The following is a 20,847-nucleotide window of genomic DNA, read 5'->3' on the forward strand; positions in this document are numbered from 1 at the left end:
TTTTACTTCTTCCTGTTAGAACTGTGAATTTCTCACAGTGTGTGTATATATATATATTTTTCTATTGATGCCTCTCTTCTGCATTTCTTTTTTCCCTGAAAAGCACCACAGAACAACTCTTGTATGATCTGGCCTAAAAGGCAAAGGACATTTCCTTGACCTTCCTTCTTAAACAGGTAACAGCTGTGGTTATAACTCAAGTCAGGCCACAAGATTAGTGTTTCTCAAGCAAGATAACCACTCTCAACTGCTTGGGAGTTACTTCTTTTCCCCAGCATGACCTGGAGAAGGAGGTAGCTACCAAGCCTCCACCTGAGAGTAAGGTGCCTTTACATGAGCTTAGGCTAATTTGGGGCATCAGTGGAGCAAACAGTTTGAGAAGATAGAAACTGGGGACTGGAGTCATGTCATTCAGGGGTCTGAAGCTGGAGATGTATAACTCCATACTAACTGCTGCATATTCAGGTAATTTTTCTCTTCTGGTAATAACTCATTCATTTATAAACCAACACCAGTCACTTTTCTAACCTCATTGCTAATAAGCAGCAGAGCAGAAATACTTTCTAACCAGAAAATGCTCTTCAGTGTAATACAGCTTTCCAGTACTGCTGTGCTGGGGCCTAAAACTTGTGAACCTAATGAATGCACAGACATACACAGTAAGCTTCCTCCATGTTACATTTCCATCTCTTGACTGCACTGAGCAAATGTACTGGGGGGAGGTAAAAACCTGATAGGATTTAAATACACGGTACTTGAGCAAAATATCCCTGAAATCCTGTGCAAACTCTGTTGCTAATGCTTTTTCATACTCAGGAGAGGATGAGGAATCTCACTGCTCATCATTCTTTTATTTTCACACTTAGAGCACCAATCTCATCCCAACAGCCCCTCGCCTCATTCTGCTTCTCAGCAGCCACCTCTGCCCTTGGCCAGCTACTGCCCTGACCCAAATATGCACTGAAACAAATGTAGGAAGACACAGAAAATGCTACTAGTGTATAAGTGTGACTGCAGTGCACTCTCCTTTGCTGCTACCTATTGCTGGAGTGGCATCTGTGGCTCACCACACAGTGCTCCTATGAGCTGCTGCTGCTGTTGTGTGATTGGAGCTGAAAAGAAGAGCATCCTCTCCCTGCTCTGCTTCCTTTGCACTTGGTGAGGAAGTACTTGAGTGGGAGGAAAGAAAGAAGGGCAAACACCATACCACAGAAGCAACTAGAAGCAGAGACCAAACTTTATGCCTTTCATACAGGGGCAAACAGCCAGCTCTGATTGCAGTTGGCTCTTGCTGTAGAATTGTACCTTCACACACATTGTCACTAAAGCTCCTTGTCACCATACTGAGCTTGGTTATGCTCCAGCCCCCAAGCTGAGCACAGCTATCTTTACCAAAACACTGTGTGTCTTTTATGCAGCACAGAAATGGAGTCTGAAGTGCTACCGCCAACAGCTGCAATAGGAGGGTTTCAATTTCTTGTAGGTAAATAGTTCTTTTTAAGTAAAACAACCTGGCTATTTGTACCTGTTTCAGGCTTGCCCTGGTACAGTAAATACAAGAGTGACCTTGATTTTTCACATCATTTCACCAGGCTGCAACTCTAACAGGACTTACTGTGCTTATAAAGCTTAAGAGAAGAAAAATAGACAGCAGGAAATCCTGTGACAGGCTTGTTTTGGTGGTGATAAGAGAGGAACAGTAGAAGAAGAAGAAAAAAGGAAAAAAAAACCACCAAAAAACCCATAAACCCAACACCTGTAGCCAACCTACAAGTGGGGAGAGTGTGACTTCCAAGCCACTCCCCAACCCCCACAATGTTACTGAGACTATTCTGAGAGCAAGTACGAAGAAGGTAGGGATTAGTTTAGGATTTTGTGCTGCATTTAAAAGAAGTAGGTTTGTGATGTTCATGTTAAGAGTTCCCAGATGACTTCAGGTGGTAGCACACAGACTGGTAACAAGCATTTTGCACACTGTCTCCTCTCTGCAAGCCCTGAAAGAAAGCACGTGGGAACTCCACCTTACCTCCATTGAAGTGTTATTTGTTCCAAACTGTAAGGCATTGTTTTTGGAGGGTCAGCCCCAGGCACTGGACTACATGGCACTGGCTGGTGCAAATGGCCAAAAAGGGAAGGTTTGCTTAAATGGGTAAGTTATGGAGTAGAGGGGGTGGAGGGAAAGAGGAGCACAGTTCTAAAATCATGTCTTTCTGGAGGTGATGTGGAAAAGGATGAGGTGAGGTGCCCCAGTTTGGGCAGGACCTGTGTCAGAGCTAGGGTTGACTGCTGAGCCCTGGTCAGCAGCCACATCACTGTGCCTCTGCTCCTGCTTCTGGTTCCTGCCTGCACAGCAGTACCAGGTTGTGGGCAGTGCCCCTGAGGGGGAATGTGGCTGCTTGCATCCAGAGGACTGCCTTTCCCTTTGGGGGATCACTGGTGAGTTTAGAAGCTGCAGCAGCCTTGGGAAAACTACATTTACCTTTTTCTCCCCAAGTTTTGTTTGCTCTTTTACACCAGAACCAGAGCCCCTCACCTGAGGGGGTGATGGAAGAGCAGTGCTTACAGCACCTCTGGCTGCTGCTCATTTACTCACCTCTGATCCAAAACACCCTTAATGAACTGATCCCTGCCCGTGGACACACAGATTCCTTCCTTTCTAGCCACCAACACAAACTGAGACCTCCAGGAGTAATTACTGTCAGTGCTCCATCTTTGCCATATAGGAGCTGTTTCCAGAGAGAGGAGAGTGGACTGAAAGCACTGGCTCAGCACTCAGTTGTGATATTTGATTTTCCACCTCTCAGATACAGATGAGCTAAAAGGAAACAGCATGAGACTTCTCCCTTCCTTGGTCTGCCAAAGACTTCTCTTTGCTGGAGAAAGGCTCCCTGTCAGGTTCCTTGCAAACAGCCCTTTGTTACAACTCTTCTTGGGCCTGGAGGCACGTAACTGGGCATATTTTATCCACTTGGTAAATAAATAAGCAAAGCTCTCCTGTGACACACAGCCTTTCTGACTCCACACAGGGATGCAGGGCTCCTCTGGGAGCAAGGCCAGCATCACGAGCTGGAGCTGGGCAGGAAGGTGCTGTGATGGCACAAGGCAAGGGGCACATCCCCAGCAAATAAAGAATACTTAGGGAAACAGTAAGAAGCTTTCAGCAGAGAAAACACTATAGAGGGTCTAGTCTGAGGATATTGTTCAGGCTGAAATACAGGCTTTTCTGTTTTAAATTAGACACCAGGTAGGGAGTATAGACACGGTGAATCTCCTGCTGGATGCACCATGAGAACAATGTTGGTTTACCACCCCTTCTCCGAGGTGATTTACACACAAAGGAACTTAGCAAGGAACTATCTTTGCTTGAGCAGCGTAAAACCAAAAACCAGCCTGGCCTGACTATCCCAAAGGTGGGCCAAAGCCAAAAGCTTTCAGCTAGATGTCTCTTGCTTTCCAAGACTTGGTAGTCTGGGTACAATAAAGCTGAGATTCAATTAATCGTGATGTTGGTTTTGAAAACAAAATCCTGCTAAATTTTGATTCTAAAAAAAAATCCCTTCAAATTCCAAGGGCCCTTGGGAAAGAAATTAACAACTGCTGAAAATAGTATAGCTTGAAGTCTGCCTTCCTCCACAAAGTCTTCTGCAATGTAGTGCCAGTTTTGCAAGCCAGCAGTCCTACCAGGCGTGATTGTAACCAAGTGAAACTGAGCTTAGACTTCAGCAATGAACTATGTGGTTTCACTCCAGTCCCAAAAAACTTTCCTCTGAGACCATCCTGCTCTCTACCTTTGAGAGGCAAAGTTGGTAACTCAGTGAGTGTTGCAGGTAGGAGTGAAACAGGCTGCTCCCACAGCTGCAAACACAGTCAAATCTGAGATAATAGAGACGTCTTTACAAGTCCAGAATGGCAGAAGATTTTGAAATATAAGTACATTACAGTGTTATACAAGGACAGGGCAGATGCCAATTCAGTGAGTAAACAAAAAAGCATAGCCCATCCCTGTGTCATTACAACTGCCTTACTTAAAGGGCAGTTTTGACCAGAATGACACATTTGTGAGTCACACAATGGGGAACAGGTTGAGACTTTGCTCAGAAATCTATGTTGCTTTGGCTTCCTGTCAGCACAGCTGAAGGACCAATACCTGTCATGGCACAATGTCCATGTGTGGCAAGTTAGATCCAGTTTAGCCCCCTGCATCCCTCAGGACCTGCCAGCTAAGCATGTAGAGCCAGTTAAAGCCAGGCCTGCACACAGCCTCACTGCACACTTTGGATGGGAGGTGGAGAATATGCACGTAGCCTTTCTGCATGCATATTTTCTTGGTCTGAAACCAGACTGATAAACACCTCTTCACACTGGTACTCAGCTTCATTCTCTGTTATCCAAACATTTCATCAAAGGCCACTTACCTACAAAGCATACATCTCAACCCAAGTAGACAAGCCACATACCACAAATCCTTTTGAAAAAAAGGAACCAAACCTGACTTTATTTGCTAGTAGTGAAGGGCTGAAAGTTGTTATTTTCTATCTGCAATATTTTGCAAATTCTAAAGGATTTAAATCTCATAAGGTGACTACACCATTAATTAGCAAAATACTATCATCCCTGAGGTGCCAACACAGCAGCTGTTTCAGCTGAACAGCAAAGCAAAGCCAAGAGGGCAGGGTAACAAACTGGTGGTGCCCCCATGAGCAGCCCAACTGCTCCAAGCACTGCCACCCCATGACAGTCAAGTGCTCTTGTTCCAACAAGGGACAACCTCAACTCTGCCTCTATGACTCCAACCACCCCTGCCTCCAGAGGGCAGTACCCCCTCTCCCACCTGGGAGAGTGAATGGGGGCTCTAACAAAGGGGCCATCTGTTGTAACCTGAGCCCTGCATTTCTCAGGATGTGGGTTTTCCCAGGAAGCTGTTCATACACAGCTTATCAACCCAGAAGGGATCTCTCTGGCCATTCATTCCTCTGACCCTCTGCAAAACAGAGATCATAGAAACAACTTCAATATCTCCCCTTCCAACTTCAGTATGAAAAAGAAAAGGACAAAAATAAAATTCCAGGAAGTTACCCTGTGATGCAAAGGCTATCACAGCTTTTGGATCCATTACTCTGTGAACAGGGTTTCATTTCTAGCTTAGACATGTCTTGCTGAAACTGCCAAGTGCAGAGCCCTGCTCCTGCACAGTGATCTGGGCAGAGCAGCCCTCCATTGTCACCTTCAGTACCTCACCTTTTCTTCAGGCACCTCCAGACCACAGCTGCATCACCACAAACCTCCCTGAAGGGTCAGGGATCAGGCCCAGGCTGATGCAGCTGATGGTAAGGGACAAGATAAAGGCTATGGTGACCAGGGGGACAGGCTGGGATCCCTGTCCTAAAAAAGGGATGTTTGGATGGCCAGTGAAGTCCTACATATGCTGGCTAAGGATGCCACAAGACAAACACTTTGCACCACAGCAAGTTTTGCACCACAGGCTGAAGATGGGTGGGCAGAAGGAGGATGATCCTCTTCACAGCACCCCCTTTTTCAGATGACAGCTCTGACCACAAACTGTGGCTGTGATGTCCTTTGTCATGTCAGGCAGGGCCCATGGTGTGACCCTGCTGGGGCTCATTCCCTTCTCGAGGCAGGCACTGGAGCACAACAGCACTGCCCTCCCAGAGAGGGATTCTTGGCAGCCTGGGAGTTCCTGCAAACCCCACCTTAGGCTGTCATGTTCTGCCTCCCACGGGGTCCCTATAGTCAGGAGCAAGGCAGAAAGATCTCCAGAGTACCACTTGTGGCAGCAGATCTAGCTTGGAGGAGGCTGTATCCTCTTAGGCTGAGAGCTAAATTCTGTTGGACTAAAAACATTTTGATACCATTTCTGATACTTTTCATCCCACTCTGTCACCTCAATACCATTATCATCCTTCCAGACCACATTTGCTTAGAAATATCCCTGGTGGGACAGAGACAGTTCTGAGTTTGGAGCACCCAGTGAGGGTCCTTGAGCAGTGCCAGCAGCACAGTAGCAAGTCTGCCCACCATTCTTTCCACAAGAAACTGGGCCAAGGAACCCTGTTCATCTCCAGAGCACATCACAGCAATGGCAAATCACCCATGGAAAGTCTGCAAGCAGCCATGGCTCTCTTGGTTTATGATAGGTTATGCAGATTCAGGTCAAAAAAAGGCACAGTTTGTTTAAAGACATTATGTCTTCCACCTTCAGGAGAAGAAAATGGCCCTCCATCATTTACAGGAAGAGGAAAGGCTTTACATTGCTCTGAGAAGGAGCAGGATCCCCCACACCTTTCAATCCTTCAAAGGATTTGGCCATCACATTCTCAGAAGTAGTGATACGAAAAAGAAAAAGCAAGTTGTTAATAAAATATGGAGACAACTTAGGAATTTGCTTGCCAAAGTCCATGATAAAAAACCTCCAGCTGAGATCCAGCCTCTACTTTATATTCCCCTGTGCTCTGCCTCATCTTTTCTTAAATGCATGGGGCACAGGGTTTCTGTCACTCCTTTAGCATGACTGCTTAGAGTCTGAGAGGTTTTACTAGTCTAAGGAAGCTTTTCCTTCACATCCAACTTAAATGTGCCATTTCTTGAAGTCATCCCCGTGTCTTTTATACTCTAGCAAGCAGAACAAGCGTAAATTAAATGGAAGACACATGAAATCTTTATAAAGCCCAGTGTTTCCCCTAGCATGAAAGTTCCTTCACTTTAGAGTGGAAGGAGTCTTTACTCTGTGCTGTATTTTCCCCATCAGAAAATGAAGAAGAACATAAATTTTCCTCATGACTTGAATTTAGCTTCATCAGCAGCCCCCTGCTGATGTAATTCAACCCAATGAGATTTTTCCTTTTTTTTTTTCCTCCTGGTTAGCTACTGCCCCTTTTCCCTTCCTCCCACCAATTCAGGCACAGAAAACAAGGGAAGAATTAGACAGACAGAACTTGTTATCTATCAAGCTGTGACTTCAGACTGGGCAGGAATAACATTTAAAATATAAAAAGCAAATTTTATCAAGCTTTTTCCTCCCCAGAGACTGCCACAGAAATATTCCTTGTTTGTCGCTGAGAATGAAGAATTTTTCTCTTTCATTTCTGCTTTCTGTCACATATTTTATTTTGGCTGCCCCTTCTGTCTTTCAGCTAGGGACCTAGGCTGTGAACACAGAATCACAGGTAACTCAACAACAAAATGCCTGTATTATCTTCTTTTTTTTTTTTTCCTGGTCTGTCAGGTAATTGCAACTCTAAAAGCTTTTACATATTTACCACAGAAACATGTCTCTCCTCTCCTGGAGGATGGGACTGTCATCAGGTAGAATATCTTATTTAATAAGCCTCTTCTGAGGTATAAACTAGGGCTGGGGATTTTTTCCTGGCCTCCTTCAGAGCAAAGGACAAGCAGATAAAGATCAGCTGCTGCAGTGCTACACTCAAAGTTCCTGGTCTTGTGAAAATTAACTCTCTCCAAGCTCAGAGTTCAGGTAGGCTTTGCTACTGTGAAATTTATGAAGTAGGGGAAAGGGCCTGGTACCAACTCTTGTTGGTTTCTCATTCCCAGTCTTCCCTATGTGTAAGATAGATTTCTATTTACAAACAGATCAACTTCCCTGCTTTCCTGTAACTCATCTGATGAGCTATGTATGCCAGGACTGATTTTCATTAAATCAGTTATGAAGAAGGATTGGATTTTCTCCTTTAGCCCCTGTTTCACAAAAGTACAACAAGAAAAATGCAGTCTAAACATTTCTAAATTCAGCTGTTATCTAAAGCCAAATTCCCTTCACTATTTCCCCCACCCCTGAAGCAGCAGTAGAACTGCTTTTCTCAGTCCCTAGGATGCTGAATCAAGATGACTGGTACCAAAGAGAGGGCTGGAGAACATCTACAAGAGAGACTTTGTGTCTTGGAGTCAAGACAAGGGTGAGGATGCCCCGCCAGGGGTTATAAAAAGAGGCTGCTCTGCTGAAACTGTTCAACAGGCTGGAGAGACATATATCTGGTTTACACATTTCACTTCAGGCACACCTATGTTGAGGTCACAACTCCACCCTAGCATGTAACAAAGCACTGTGAGTGGGAATCAAAAGACAACAACAGTCCAGCACCAAATCACTGACAATACTTGCCTGGAGGAAAGCTGACAAGAGCCAGCCAGAAGACTCTCATTGACTCAGAGCCTGTGTGAAAACTAATCCTTGACAAACCATCTTCTGCATCCATACAGTTTTCCTGTGGGCCAACCTTACACTTGTTAAGTCCCTGGTTTCATACATGAGTACTGACTGGAAAGACACATTTGAAATATGGACTGACTGTTTAGGTTGAAGAAATTCTGAAACCAAGAATCTATATCCATTGACTTGGAATGGAAATGTGGACATCTCCTCTTCTGGAAACAGTTCCAGTGAGAACAAACTGGTAGAAGTGAAAAACTTTCTAAATTGTAACTGGCAAACTCTGTTTTTGCAACGCTTTATAATTATTTATAAACTTACAATTGTTTTCAATGTAAGTAAACTCCAAGAGGTTAGGACATCATTTTTTCATATCATCAACAAGCCATTCTAAGAGCCATCTCTGTTTAGAATTAAGGGATGACTCATTCCTTTAAATGAATGTAAGAAAACTCCCATAGGAAAAATACTTCCAGTAGTGCTACGTGAGCCCAGTCTCTTACCTGTAGTATCTGGATTGAAGATAAGTAGAACACACAGCTTTAGACACATGGCTAGCTGAACCAAAGTCTATGACCTTGACCCTATATGGCTGTCGGGATGGGTCTACCAGCATGATGTTCTCTGGTTTGAGATCAGCATGAATCAGTCCCAGGCTTTTCAGCTTCATTAGGGCAGTTGCTACCTGCTGGAGAATCGGTCGAATGTACTTAAGGGGCAAGGGACTGAATTTATTTTGTTTTAAGAAATCATAGAGGTTCTGCTCCAACATTTCAAATACCAAGCACGTGTGATTCTTGTGCTGGAAGCATTCATAAGCACGGACAAAGTTGTAGTCATCCGCGCTTTCCGTGCTCAGCCGAGCCAGGATGCTCACTTCAATCTGGCCTTGCCGGGCATAAGAAGGGTGGTTTTTTAGGATCTTAATAGCCACAATCTCATTAGTGCCACGTTTCCAGCATTTGACTACCTGTCCGAAGGTTCCACGGCCAAGAAACTCTAACACTTCGTACGTGTTGGTCATGGAACAGAGCACCTCATGTTGCACCAGCTGGTAATCCCCTTCACTGTTGGAGCCACTGTTTTTGGAGGTGGCCGTGGAGGTGGTGGCGGTGGCTACGGTGGCCCCACTGGCATTGTTCTGAATCATTGGTGGATGCTCCTCGATAATCTGCACGCTGCTTGTGTTCTCAATCTCCTCACTCTTGCGCTTAAGTCCACATTTTTGGTAGGTGTCCAGAAGGCTCACAGTGCTGCGACGCATCAGGTTGTGCGGCCCGCCCAGCGTTTGCCCAGACACTGCAACCACACCAGAAGTGCTGTTGGCAGATGTAACCACGATGTGCCCCGTGCTTGCTGGGAAGATGATGGTCTGCTCGTAAGGGATGCTCGGATTGGGGATCTGGAGGGAGGCGTTGACGGCGGCGGCGGCGGCTTGGGAGGACTGCACGTTCTTGCTCTGGTTGTAGACTTTGCTGTGTGTGCCGTACCCAGTCATATCCCAGTTCGAACTCGGCTCCACTTTCAGTTTCTTCACGCTACAGAAGGCACTTGACTGAAGGGTATGAGGAGAGAAAACTTGCACATGCGAGGCCATACCTGCAATACAACATCAGAGTGAAACCACGGTGTCAAGATGCCTTCCCCAGCTTTTTTCATTTGCTCAGTGGCAGGAAAGGGAAATGGGATACAGGCTTCAGATAATTCACATGCACACACACAAAAAGCAAGTTCTTCCAGATATGCATATCCTACACAAATAAAATATTATGCTCTAAAATAAATCCTCACCCAGGATTGAACTATACTAACAACATTCAAGATTTCTGCTCTCTTGCCCTCCCCCTTTTCATTTTTAATAACAGGAATGTACATGTTATTTTTACCTCCTCTGCCTAAAGAGGCCTATTCCCATTGTCTCCAGGAATATACCTAGCTCTCTGAAGAACTCACGTCAAATACTGCAAAGTATGCTGACTACAGAAGCCAAATCTCAAATTCTCAGGCTCATCCAATCTTAAGCATTTTGGTGGATCTGACTTAAGCCCTCCACTTATTCCCATAAAACCACCGTGTAACTTCTGGCCTGCACAGAGTGAAGATGGGACCAGGAGATGATACACTGTGAACAAATGGAGGTGCATAGATAAAGCTGAGGAGCCAGAACAGAAGATGATGTTTCAGATTGCTTGCCAAGTCTGTGAGTGGGAACTTTGCACAATGCTAGTCTGTGCTCAGGGACACTGGAGATGGGAGTTACACAACATGAGCTTCACTGTGTGCTCTCAGTACTCCCAGATTTATAAAATTGTGTTCATCTATTCTTATTCACAGTGACAATACCATCACTGGAAAGCAGATCCCCTGGAAATGAACAGCACTGTTTATGAAGCACCATACACATTAGCATGCGGCAGAATTAGCTCTAATATAGCTTTATTTTCACAGAAAAGATGAAAACCTGTTTTAATGCAAGCTCATTTGGTTTCAGAAGAGTTAATGATCTTTTAAATCTTTAAAAAAAAAAACCTTGGACCACCAAAAAACAATTCCACGACCTCATAACCAAAGTGAAAATAATGCATCACTGAGACAGACTTACTGAAGGATTCTGAGTAATATTCCACTGAAACAGAAAATGTGCCTATTCAGAGAAAAAAGTTGTGGCGCATGGAGAAGGGGACAGCTAAGTCCTGACTTGCTGCCAGCTTTCCCTGCCCAGGGTAGGAATAGTACTGCTGGGGCAAACATTTTGTGAAGAACACAAATCCATGGGGACTTCAGGGGAAGGAATCAGCACCCAGCAGGAGTTACAGCAGAAAGGCACAGCCTCCTTCACCCTTCTATCTGTCATCAGTACTTCTTTTTAATAAACCAGAATGACTAGGGAAGAAAAAGACAATATGCTGAGCTGGCACCATTGTTGAATTATTAAGCAGAAACATAACCTTGACTTGTTTTCAACTTTAAAAACTGAATGAATGCTTCAGTAACAAAACCACAACAAACTCTGCAGTGCACATGGTTGACTTCTTCATGAGGAGGCGTGACAGTATCTGACTTTGCCTCCTCATACTTCACTAGTCCATGTTTCTCTTCAGAAGATGTTCTGGAGCTCACGTGTACACAGAGATCCATGTGCATGCATAAACTTACACACTCATATAGAAAAATATGAGTATCACTCCACACTCACAAAGCTCAGTAGTCAAGTTAACAGATCTAAACACACCCAACACACTTTTTCCAGTTAATTCCCAGCAGCCCGAAGTCCAGGAGTGGCTCAGGAGAAGGGTGCTGTGGTGAGCCAAAACCTACCATGAGTAACTGCTCAGAAGTAGCAAGCCAAGCAATCTCTCCACTTTGCTTCAACACTCCCACCTTCACCCCTGCTGCAGTGATGAATTTACGAGGACAGAGCAGATTCAGATGAAAACCCCTTCAGGACAAATGGGAGAAACCCTCACCTGGGCTTGACCACAGCACACAAGCCCCACTGATCCCAGCCTGGAATGAAGCCCCGCAAACCACAGCATGCTGCCCTCTGCAGACATGACCCCTGGCTCTAAGTGGATTTATGACTGATTTGCTGTTGCTTCTCTTAACTCCATTACCCCCTGCTCCCCCAGCCTCCTGGGCAGCCATGTCCAAGGTCCCTGCAGCTGGGTACTCAGACACCCTCCAGCTCCTTGCCCCACTAAGCACCTTCTCTCCTCCCTCTTTTCCACAGGGCAATGATGCTGTCACAAATGCCATGGCATGTGGCAGGCGGCAGGCTCTGAGAACCACAGCAGAGCTACTCAACTTGTCATCCTGGACACAAAGATCGTATGTGAGTGAGCCAAAACTGTGTTTGCTTTTCCACTGATTAAGAAGAATCACGGTGTTCCTTCTAGTACAGCGCTGACCTGCCTGGAGAGAGGGGGTGGTTTGATGTATGTTTTCCCACTGGACGCAAATAATATGGCAGATGTAATTGGTAACATATTGTGGACCTAGCAGAGGTGTAATTTATAGTTTTATGGCTTTCATTCCACAGTGTGCTTGAGCAATCTCTTTTCGTAGGAAATAAAAAGGGAAAAAAATGACTGACGCAGAACAAGGAGAGACGTTCTTCTCGCACGCTCCTCTAAAGATAACACCAAAAGACTGAGGCATAGCAAATTAAAGTCAAGGATGTGAAGCTCAGCAGCTGCAACTTTCTCAGTGCCACTGTAAAAATCAGGATAATCGCCACCATTAAGGACAGGCTTTCAACTGGTGTGAACTGGCAGGGCTCCACTTGATATCAGCTGACGCTAAAAACAAGGTCAGCAGTCACTCAACATTGTCAATGTCAGATGGCTGCCAGTGCCCTTTGGTGAAACGAGTTGTTGTTAGGGAATGCTTTCCACATCGACAACCAGCCCCTTGCTGTCCCTGAAACACTGCTGGCAGCCTCAGCAGAGGACAGGAACAGGGGATAAACACTGACTCACCCTGGTACCCCAAAAATGGAGGGGGTGAAGGAAGCAGTGCTTCTCTGGATAAAGCAAGGATTTTGCACTCTCCTGCTCCAGTGCTGCCCTCCTCAGAGTTTACATCTCATCACAGAAAATGTTTTTTTCTCCTCGCCTAAAAAAAGAACTATGAAATCGTCTTCCTTACATCCAGAATTATTTTCTCATGTTTGAGGTTTTAAGGGCATGCATTGTAAGGAAAATAGCCCAGTGAGTTCTTCAGCATAGTCCAATACCAAGAAATTACAGGCTGATTGACAGCTAGGTGATGGGAAAAGGTGGCTTCTGCGGCAAAGTAATTTTTATTGCAAATTTTCCTGTGCAGTCAATGTGAGAAAAACACAATCCTAAATTTCCTGAGGACACAATAAAACTGTGCTGGTGGCACGTTGTTTCTTTCGAAAAGGATTTTTGCTCCATGGCATTAGCAGGAATAGTAATAAATGTGAATAAAAGTTGGATGGTTTTGTTACAGGAATCAAATTCCTCATTACAGCCTGTAATATGATTTACACCTTCTGATTACATAGGCTGACAGCAGCTTGCCACAGCATCCATGAGGAAACAAGCCAGCAGTAATGGGGTGATCCATGCCAGCCAAGCCCAAGTGGCACTGATGTCTCAGAGACAATGGGAATACCCCCAGGGAGCATCTTTCTCCTGGGGTCTTGGAAACACAGAGGGGCCATAAGCTGCAGAGGGATGGAAAATGGGATTTTCACTTGGGAAAAGTTCTCTTGACCCCCCATTTCCAGGTCTGACAAGAAACCTGCTGTGCAAGGCTGGGCCTCTCGTGTCACTTCCTTCTTCGGCAGGAAGATCCTAGCAGTCACCTTTCCACATTTTGCATGGAATGCCCAAGGCTGGCACCTGGCTCCTCACCTTTTTGCACTCTGCCAGGAGTGGAGGGGGTGAGGATAATTGGTACGAGCAGCTTCACCCACTGAGCATTCCTGCTCACCTGAAGCCCAGCTCAGCAGCCCCACTTACACCACCAAAACCTTTGGCTGGACTAAGACTATTCCAACTGAGCTGGTCCCTGCCTTGGCATGGGTGCAAGGCAGTCCCCTATTAGCCAGCCAGGATGAAGCCAGGATGCCACAACAGCTAAATGTCCTCAAGAGTGCAAGTCTAAGTTTTATATCACCCCTGAGCACAGCAAATCTCTGGGCTGGGAGCAGAATCAGGGTTGGGCACCATGCATTAAATAAAATTGATAGTTCCTTTCTTTAATAATGAGTTTAGTGTAGTAATTTAAAGCTCTCACAAAACTGAGAGTAACTGGATTTAATGGGGCCTTCCCTGTCCTTGATACGACTCACACAACTCCCCACAGTATCTATATGAGCTGAAGTAGGTAGGGTGCAGCCAGGGGACAGTGTTAAAACAGCTGGAATGACTTTTATTAAAAGACTTGAGGTTTTCTGTTCCTGAGAACTCCTCCCACGTTAGCTTTCACTTAATAATAATGTAGCAGGTGCTATTTACAATTCAGATGGCCCTCTTCTGCATGCACACACACATCACGCAGCCGCCTCACTTGTACTTCTAACAGGTTTCAGGAAAGCAAATGAGGCAAAACTCCCTATCCACCCACGTCACCCCAAAGGGCAAAAAATACACTTTGGGGACTAAAGAAGGAACAGTTTGAAAGTCACTGATGTTTTCTTCTGGTTTACTCACAGCACTCACTGCTGATTTTTAAGCGTGGCCTTTGAGGTGGTATGATACCAAGGCAGTGCCCTGTATTCAGTAGGAAGTCAGACCTTCTGCAGCACCTGCAGAGCTGCCAGTGCTCTGTAACCAGAGGCTGCTTCCTGGCTGCTGCCAGTACGACAGTGCCTGCTTGAAAAATACTGTAGAAAGCACATGGTGTGTGTTCAGCATATAAATGATGCTTGCAAGACAATACTGAAATAAGTATCTTCCACTTCTCCCCAGGGAGGCACGAGCCTGCAAACCCATGCACAAGCCCAGGCTGAAAAGGCAATGAAAAGGGGATCTGCCAGGTATGGCTAATGCATTGCACCTTCAAAACAGCCATGTCTCAAGCACAGCACTCTTCTTCACGGTGGGCTCTGCGTGGCTCCTTTTGAGGCATTGTCCCCAGCACCACTGCACTCTCAGAGCCTCCTGAAAATTAATGTCCCTGGAGGCTATACAAATTCTTTCCCTTGTGCTACTGAATGTTTGGAGACAACCTCAAAGCAGAGCTCAGATCTCAACAGCCTCAGCTCCTTCCTGTTCCTGTTGAGAGAAAGATGTCAAGGGGCCCTTCGTTCCAGGTGAAAATTTCCCTGCCTTCCTGCTCTGCTTTTCCTGTCCTGCTAGTAAAACTGTCTCAGACTAATTAGTAGTTGTCTAAATGTAGTGCACAGTAGATCTCAAAGATGTAAGATGTGACAGAGCACACCCCCTGCACTGCTCCAGACCTGGATTCACATGGCTCCAACCTGCCATGTTTGATCCATGTCTTATGGCCAAATGAAAAAGTGAGACTTCCCAAAGCACAGAGTAGCTATAAACAAAACCAAATGGACAAAGCCAAGCATCCATCTCCTTCCCTCTGGTTCCTACCCAAAAAGCACATCCCTCCAGTGCAATGGCCAGGGCACTCTCACCATAATCACCTTCAAATCCCGTATCTCCCTGCCACCCCAACTGCCCTCCTACATATCCCTCTCCTGCATTTATAGCATCAACAACCCTGCCTCCTGTTTCATTCTGCACATCATGACTCTCCTTTATAGCTATGATGAAAATTATCAACCAGGACTTAGTACTCTTGAGCATGGAGGTGGTGTAGGCAGTTACTCCCTATCACGGCCTGATCAGGTTATTTTGGCATGTGGCTCAGAATACTGCTGTTTTTCCTCACAAACCATTTTTATTCCCTTCCTCACTCTCCCTTTAACTCCTTAAATCCAGTGCAAATTGTCTGCTGGCTACTGAAATCTTTCTTAGCTGTAATTTAGAAATATTACAATTCTTACTCATCCTTTTGGTGTGGGCTCAGGGGCAGATGAGCCTGAATAACAAGCTGTGGGCTCCTCTGACATATCCCTGATTTTAGACACATGAAGCAAAATCTCAGGGACAAATACATACATTTACATTTGAATACTTTATTACACCTCAGTGCAAGATTCTTTCAGGGTCACCTCCATCTCCTGCTGGAATGAACTGCAGTAATGACAAGAGATATTACAGATTTCCTCAGTTAATCACATGACTAGTTTATGTTTCACATTATAGTTAATTAACTATGCAACACCTGAGAACACAGGTTAAAATATACCTCACCAGAGGCTGTCCTATCACTTCCTTGCAGATGCTACAGTAACTGGACCTGACACCAGTTTCTAGATCTTGGTGTGAGAAGGTCCAGCAGTCCAGTACGTGCTCCCCTGAAATGAAAGATAACCCCTAGATACCTTCTTATGGGAAAACTCTGCACAGCTGGAATAGTGCAAACCTTCTCTTCAGGATCCCCCAGTGTTACTGTGTGGAAAGCAAATGAAGATGGCAAGTGAATGCAATTTAATAGTCTACAGCTTTGACACAACAGAGCCAGACCCCAGTAAGTAAATCCCCTTCAGCAAATCTGCCAAAGCTGACAGAAAGACTGTCACCTCTACAGAAATCATGACATGAGACTGCAAACGCCCTACCAAGACGTCAAAGTGCTCTCCAGACATGAAGTGAGAAGCCTGGGAGTCTGCAGTGCCCATGTCAGGTCTCTGGAGCTTGAGAAGGCAGATCACTGCCCTGCCCAATGTGCCTCGCTGAGCAACAGTCCAGGGAGGAATTCTGGAGTCCCAAGAACCAAATGAGGAGGTGAACAATAAAGATGGAGGCAGGGGCAGCACCTGAAAGCCTTCAAGGTCTGCATGAGTGTGTGAAGGAACTTCTGCACAGTGTAAGCATAAAGACATTTTAGGAAAGTGGGTGTCAGTGAAGTCAAGAAGAAGGTTTACAACCAAACGATCAGTACTCCCAAGGGCCTCAGAGGAGAAGAAAGTCTGCTTGGGAGTCAGAGATGGAATGAGAAAGAGAGAACAAGACGAAATCAGACAGGTAGGATTGACAGAAGACCTGCTTTGAAGCTTTATCTTTGGAGGATACTGAAGGATGTCTAACAAATGCTTTGCTGAAGAAATCCCTCTTTCAGATTTACTGAAGAGGGGCCCAGCAGAGCTGAGGCAAGTGTGGAACGCTTGGCTGGGGCTGTGCTGCAGGCTGCTGGGGAGCCCACAAGTAGCACCACATCTGTTTAAAGAGCACAAGACTGCAGCAACACCCACAGCACCACTTAAGATGAGGCATGATACGACAAGGCTCCTATAATGCCATGCTTGAATGAGCTCCTGAAGCACTGGGTATGGCCAGAGGAGATGGGGAAAGCAAGCTACCACGGAATGTTTCCTCATCCTGAAATCAAAATGGAGCCAGATGAGTCCAAAAGCAGTTACTCACAACAGTGTGCCAGGTAGGACTGTTTGGCAGCATCATATGTGTTCTGGGCACCTTCCTCCTTCCCATCTGTCCTCCACCATCACAAAGTGGAACAAACAGTAACAGCAGCACTTCTACAGCACCCAAAGCTCCCTCTGTAGAACAAGACAGCCTCTGCAGTAAATGTGAAACTGGCCATAATTTTCCTTGTAGTCCAGCTTATTGTCTGGATCCCTACATTTAACCTCCCACCAGGTCTGTAAGGCAGGAGCCTCTAGATTCCAACAGGCTCCACCTCTGGTTGCTACCTGCTAACAGAGTTACATCCTGAAAGCAGAACTGAAAGAAGGATGATCTTGGCATAGCTCTGCTTTTGAGGCAGCATGGCTCAAGTCTCTGCTGTTCATCTTCCAAACAGGGGTTGACCACAGTACCCAATCCTACAGGGGAAAGAGAGGACTTTCTCAACCTTCCTGACCCCAGACATCACTGGCCATCCTACCTGGCCCTCCATTATCTTAGTTCCTGGGAAAGGGTACCAAGGCCTCTCAAAAAGGAACCAAATGAATCAATTTTCCTTTGCTGCTCTGGTTGTGTCCCCCTCACCTACACACAGCACTGGCATATTTGTGGCTTCCCAGAACTGCCTAGTGCAAAGGATATTTTAGCTTTTTCCACAATGGCTGTCTCCCCACCTGGATGACTTTCCACCTGTAAATATTAACTCTGCAATGTCAATGACTCCAACTGGCCTGCAAGTGTGGTGAAACCACAGGGAATGCCTGGCACCTCTCATACCTTACTGCTTGTGAAGGCAAGACATGGGCAAAGCTCACTGGAGTCTCTGGCTGAGCCTCTCATTCCCACAGGATTTTTTCCTAAGTGTTTTATTTGCAAAGAAGCCACCGCATGACATTCAGCCCCTGCTTTGTTTGAGAAATGTGAAAGTCCGACCAAGCTCTAGCTGGGCTCAAAACATCACTTTGCCTATTCACAAGGTCACTTCCTTCCTTTGATTTCCAGTAGGATACAGACCTGCTGGAGAGAAACAAGCCCCTGGTGAGGTCTGGATGGAAGACACAGGATCTGGCCTATGAAGGAAGATGAAGATGCAAGGAGAAAGGTGGGGAAACTGGGCACAGGGCTCTGCCAAAGCAGAAAGTTGAGACATGCTGATTTGTTGACCTCACAGCCAGGTACCACCATCAAGTAAGAATGACCAAACACAGGGCCTACAGCACTCTCAAACATGGAGGGTGTGGGGTGTTTCAGGAAATGAAGAGAAAGGATAGTGTAGGTTGATCACCTGACCTCCAGTTTAAGGAGTTGCAACAATTCTGTAAATAACCCGCCTTCACATCATCACACAAACACACACCCAACCTGCATAGAAAAAAGCCTTCAGCTCCTCAAGGAAACTCCTTGATCATTTTTCATCGTCTTCCAGATTTTAGGGTCAAGAAAACATCCCCAAAGTTACAGCCAAAGAGTCAGAAACCTTTTCTTGCTGTCACCTGTGGGTTTTGGTTTGCATCCCAAAGTAGGACTATAAATCCAGAAATGCATGATGTGAAATGGGCTGTGAGCTGGGACCAGAACAGGCACTGAGGACTGAGCCAGCTGGCCCAAAGCAAAAATCACCATGGAGACAGAGTGCAGGATTTGGATGTGGACTCATTTCTCCCCAAAACAACTGTCTCTCTTGGTCCATTCACCTTTGAGACTGGCGAGTGGCTCTCGTACGAGACCACAGTGACAGGAGGCTGCAGCCTCCATGAGAACACAGAGTGTTGACAGGTTTATCTGTGGGAAACAGTGATTCTGTTTGCTGTACTTGGGGTTGTACTGACCTCTGTCATACAGAACACATGGTCACACTCAAGCACACACAGACATGTAAACATGTCTGTGTTCACATCTTGCACAGCCTTCACAAAGGCAATGAATCTCATAATCTCCAAAAGAAATGAATGATGCTACCCCAAGCAATCCCAGATCAGTGTGCAGAGAAGAGCCCTGTTTGCCCAAGGAAGGACAGCCTAGGTGATGTACAAAGCTCTTGCTTACACAGAAAAAAACCTCTGATTTAGGCATGAGGATAAACTACAAGAAGGATTTCAGAGCCTTGAACAGTAAACATCCAGAAGCTCAGGAAAGGCTACCTACTTGAGAAAGGAGGATAAAAGGCCCTTGTTTGTGATGAAGAAGCTCAGGGACAGCACTAACAGCCTACTCCCCTGTCAAAGCCCTAAAAGAAAAGAAATCAGTCCAAGAGAAGTCATTAGGAGAAACAAAACAATAAAAACCTCCACCTGTATCAGCAGAACTCCCTGGCTACCATCAGTCTCTCCCTCAGGTTTCTCTTTTGTGCAGGTTATGATTATTTATTGACATATTTATTTACTCAGCTCTGCAGTGCTTAACACCATGACTGCTGGGCTTCTTGCACTGTCAAAATTAGAGCCTGACAGAAGAGGAGTGAAGCTAAACATGGAGATCCAGTATGACACAGGCCAAATGCCTTCTGCAGTGCAGTCTGAGGCATGCTACCACTGAGACAGGCTGGACTGGGGGACCCACAGCCAGCCTGGACAATAAACACTCCCTTGGTGTACCTTTGCTCTGGATCACTCAGTGCTTTCCAGACCCAGGCACCACAGCACACCTCAGGCCCTGTTCCAGAGCTGACCATAAGTACTTGCTGTGGGTATGGCCCAAATGCTGAAACCAAACCTGCAGAACCAAAATCCACAGTAGAAAGGAGAGATGGCTGCAGATGATATACCAGCAAAAGGGGCTGTCCAGCCTTCTTCTCATTCCTGATCCTGCATTTAAGAACTGACATTTCACTTTGTGCTTCCAGCAGCATGCAGCCACTTGCCCAAAGAAGCATCTTTTTGGCACTACTACAACTGTTTTGCAGCCATGTGCTTTTGACTCAGAACATTCAATTCTTTCCTTTTCCTACGCAATGAAAGGACTCAGCTGAGATGCAGTGGGACAATGAGTTCAGAATCATCAATGTGTTGGTGATGTTGCAGCCAAGCTGTCCACAGTTACACCTATGGGTTTTGACTAATGATGTAAGGGAAGTCTGGCCAAACTGAGTCATGGGGGAAAGAAGAATTTCTGGGAAAATAAGCTCTGTATGATTTTCTCACAAGGAGCAAATACTCCACTGTTTCCACAGGCTCCAGAAAAAACAGATTAGTAACAACTTGTGGTGAAATCACAAGAGCTTTCAGGAGGTCCAGGAGAACACCGGGCATCTTAGCCTTGTCAGTCATAGGAATGACTACGGAGGAAAAGGCCTGGTGTGGGTCTATGGGTTTTGCTATAAAAACAGTAACATTGTCAGCAAATGACATAAAAAAAATGCAAAACCAAAGAAAAACCACAAACAAACAAACAAAAACCAAACAAAAAACCCACAAACAAAACAAAAACAGAACAGCCAGGGGAATTTAGTACCAAAAGTCCTGTAAATTTTCATCAGACTTTATGTATTGAAAACTCACTAAAAGCTTTCCAACATCCATATGGATGAAAAAGTAAGAAGAGACTGAAAACTAGATTCAGCAGAAGCACAATAACTGTGGAAAGAGATTCAGTGGGAAGCAGCAAGTTTACACTCATATAAATTGGGTATAAATACCCAATTAATTAGCTGTTTGCACTACTCCTTTGTGGACACAGTCCTTGGTTTTG

General features: G+C 45.5%; 1 protein-coding gene across 4 annotated transcripts in view; it reads right to left on the reverse strand.

Moving 5' to 3' along the window:
* Window positions 1-20,847, reverse strand: part of HIPK2 (homeodomain interacting protein kinase 2) — a 128,238-nt gene that overhangs the window by 76,634 nt on the left and 30,757 nt on the right. For all 4 annotated transcript variants that reach the window (XM_079303427.1, XM_079303425.1, XM_079303426.1 and 1 more), the window contains exon 2: window positions 8,689-9,784. In XM_079303427.1, the coding sequence (XP_079159553.1) occupies window positions 8,689-9,784 (1,096 nt within the window). The remainder of the gene's footprint in view (window positions 1-8,688; window positions 9,785-20,847) is intronic.

Source organism: Erithacus rubecula (genome assembly GCF_903797595.1).
Source record: "Erithacus rubecula genome assembly, chromosome: 4".
NCBI classification, from domain to species: Eukaryota; Metazoa; Chordata; class Aves; order Passeriformes; family Muscicapidae; genus Erithacus; species Erithacus rubecula.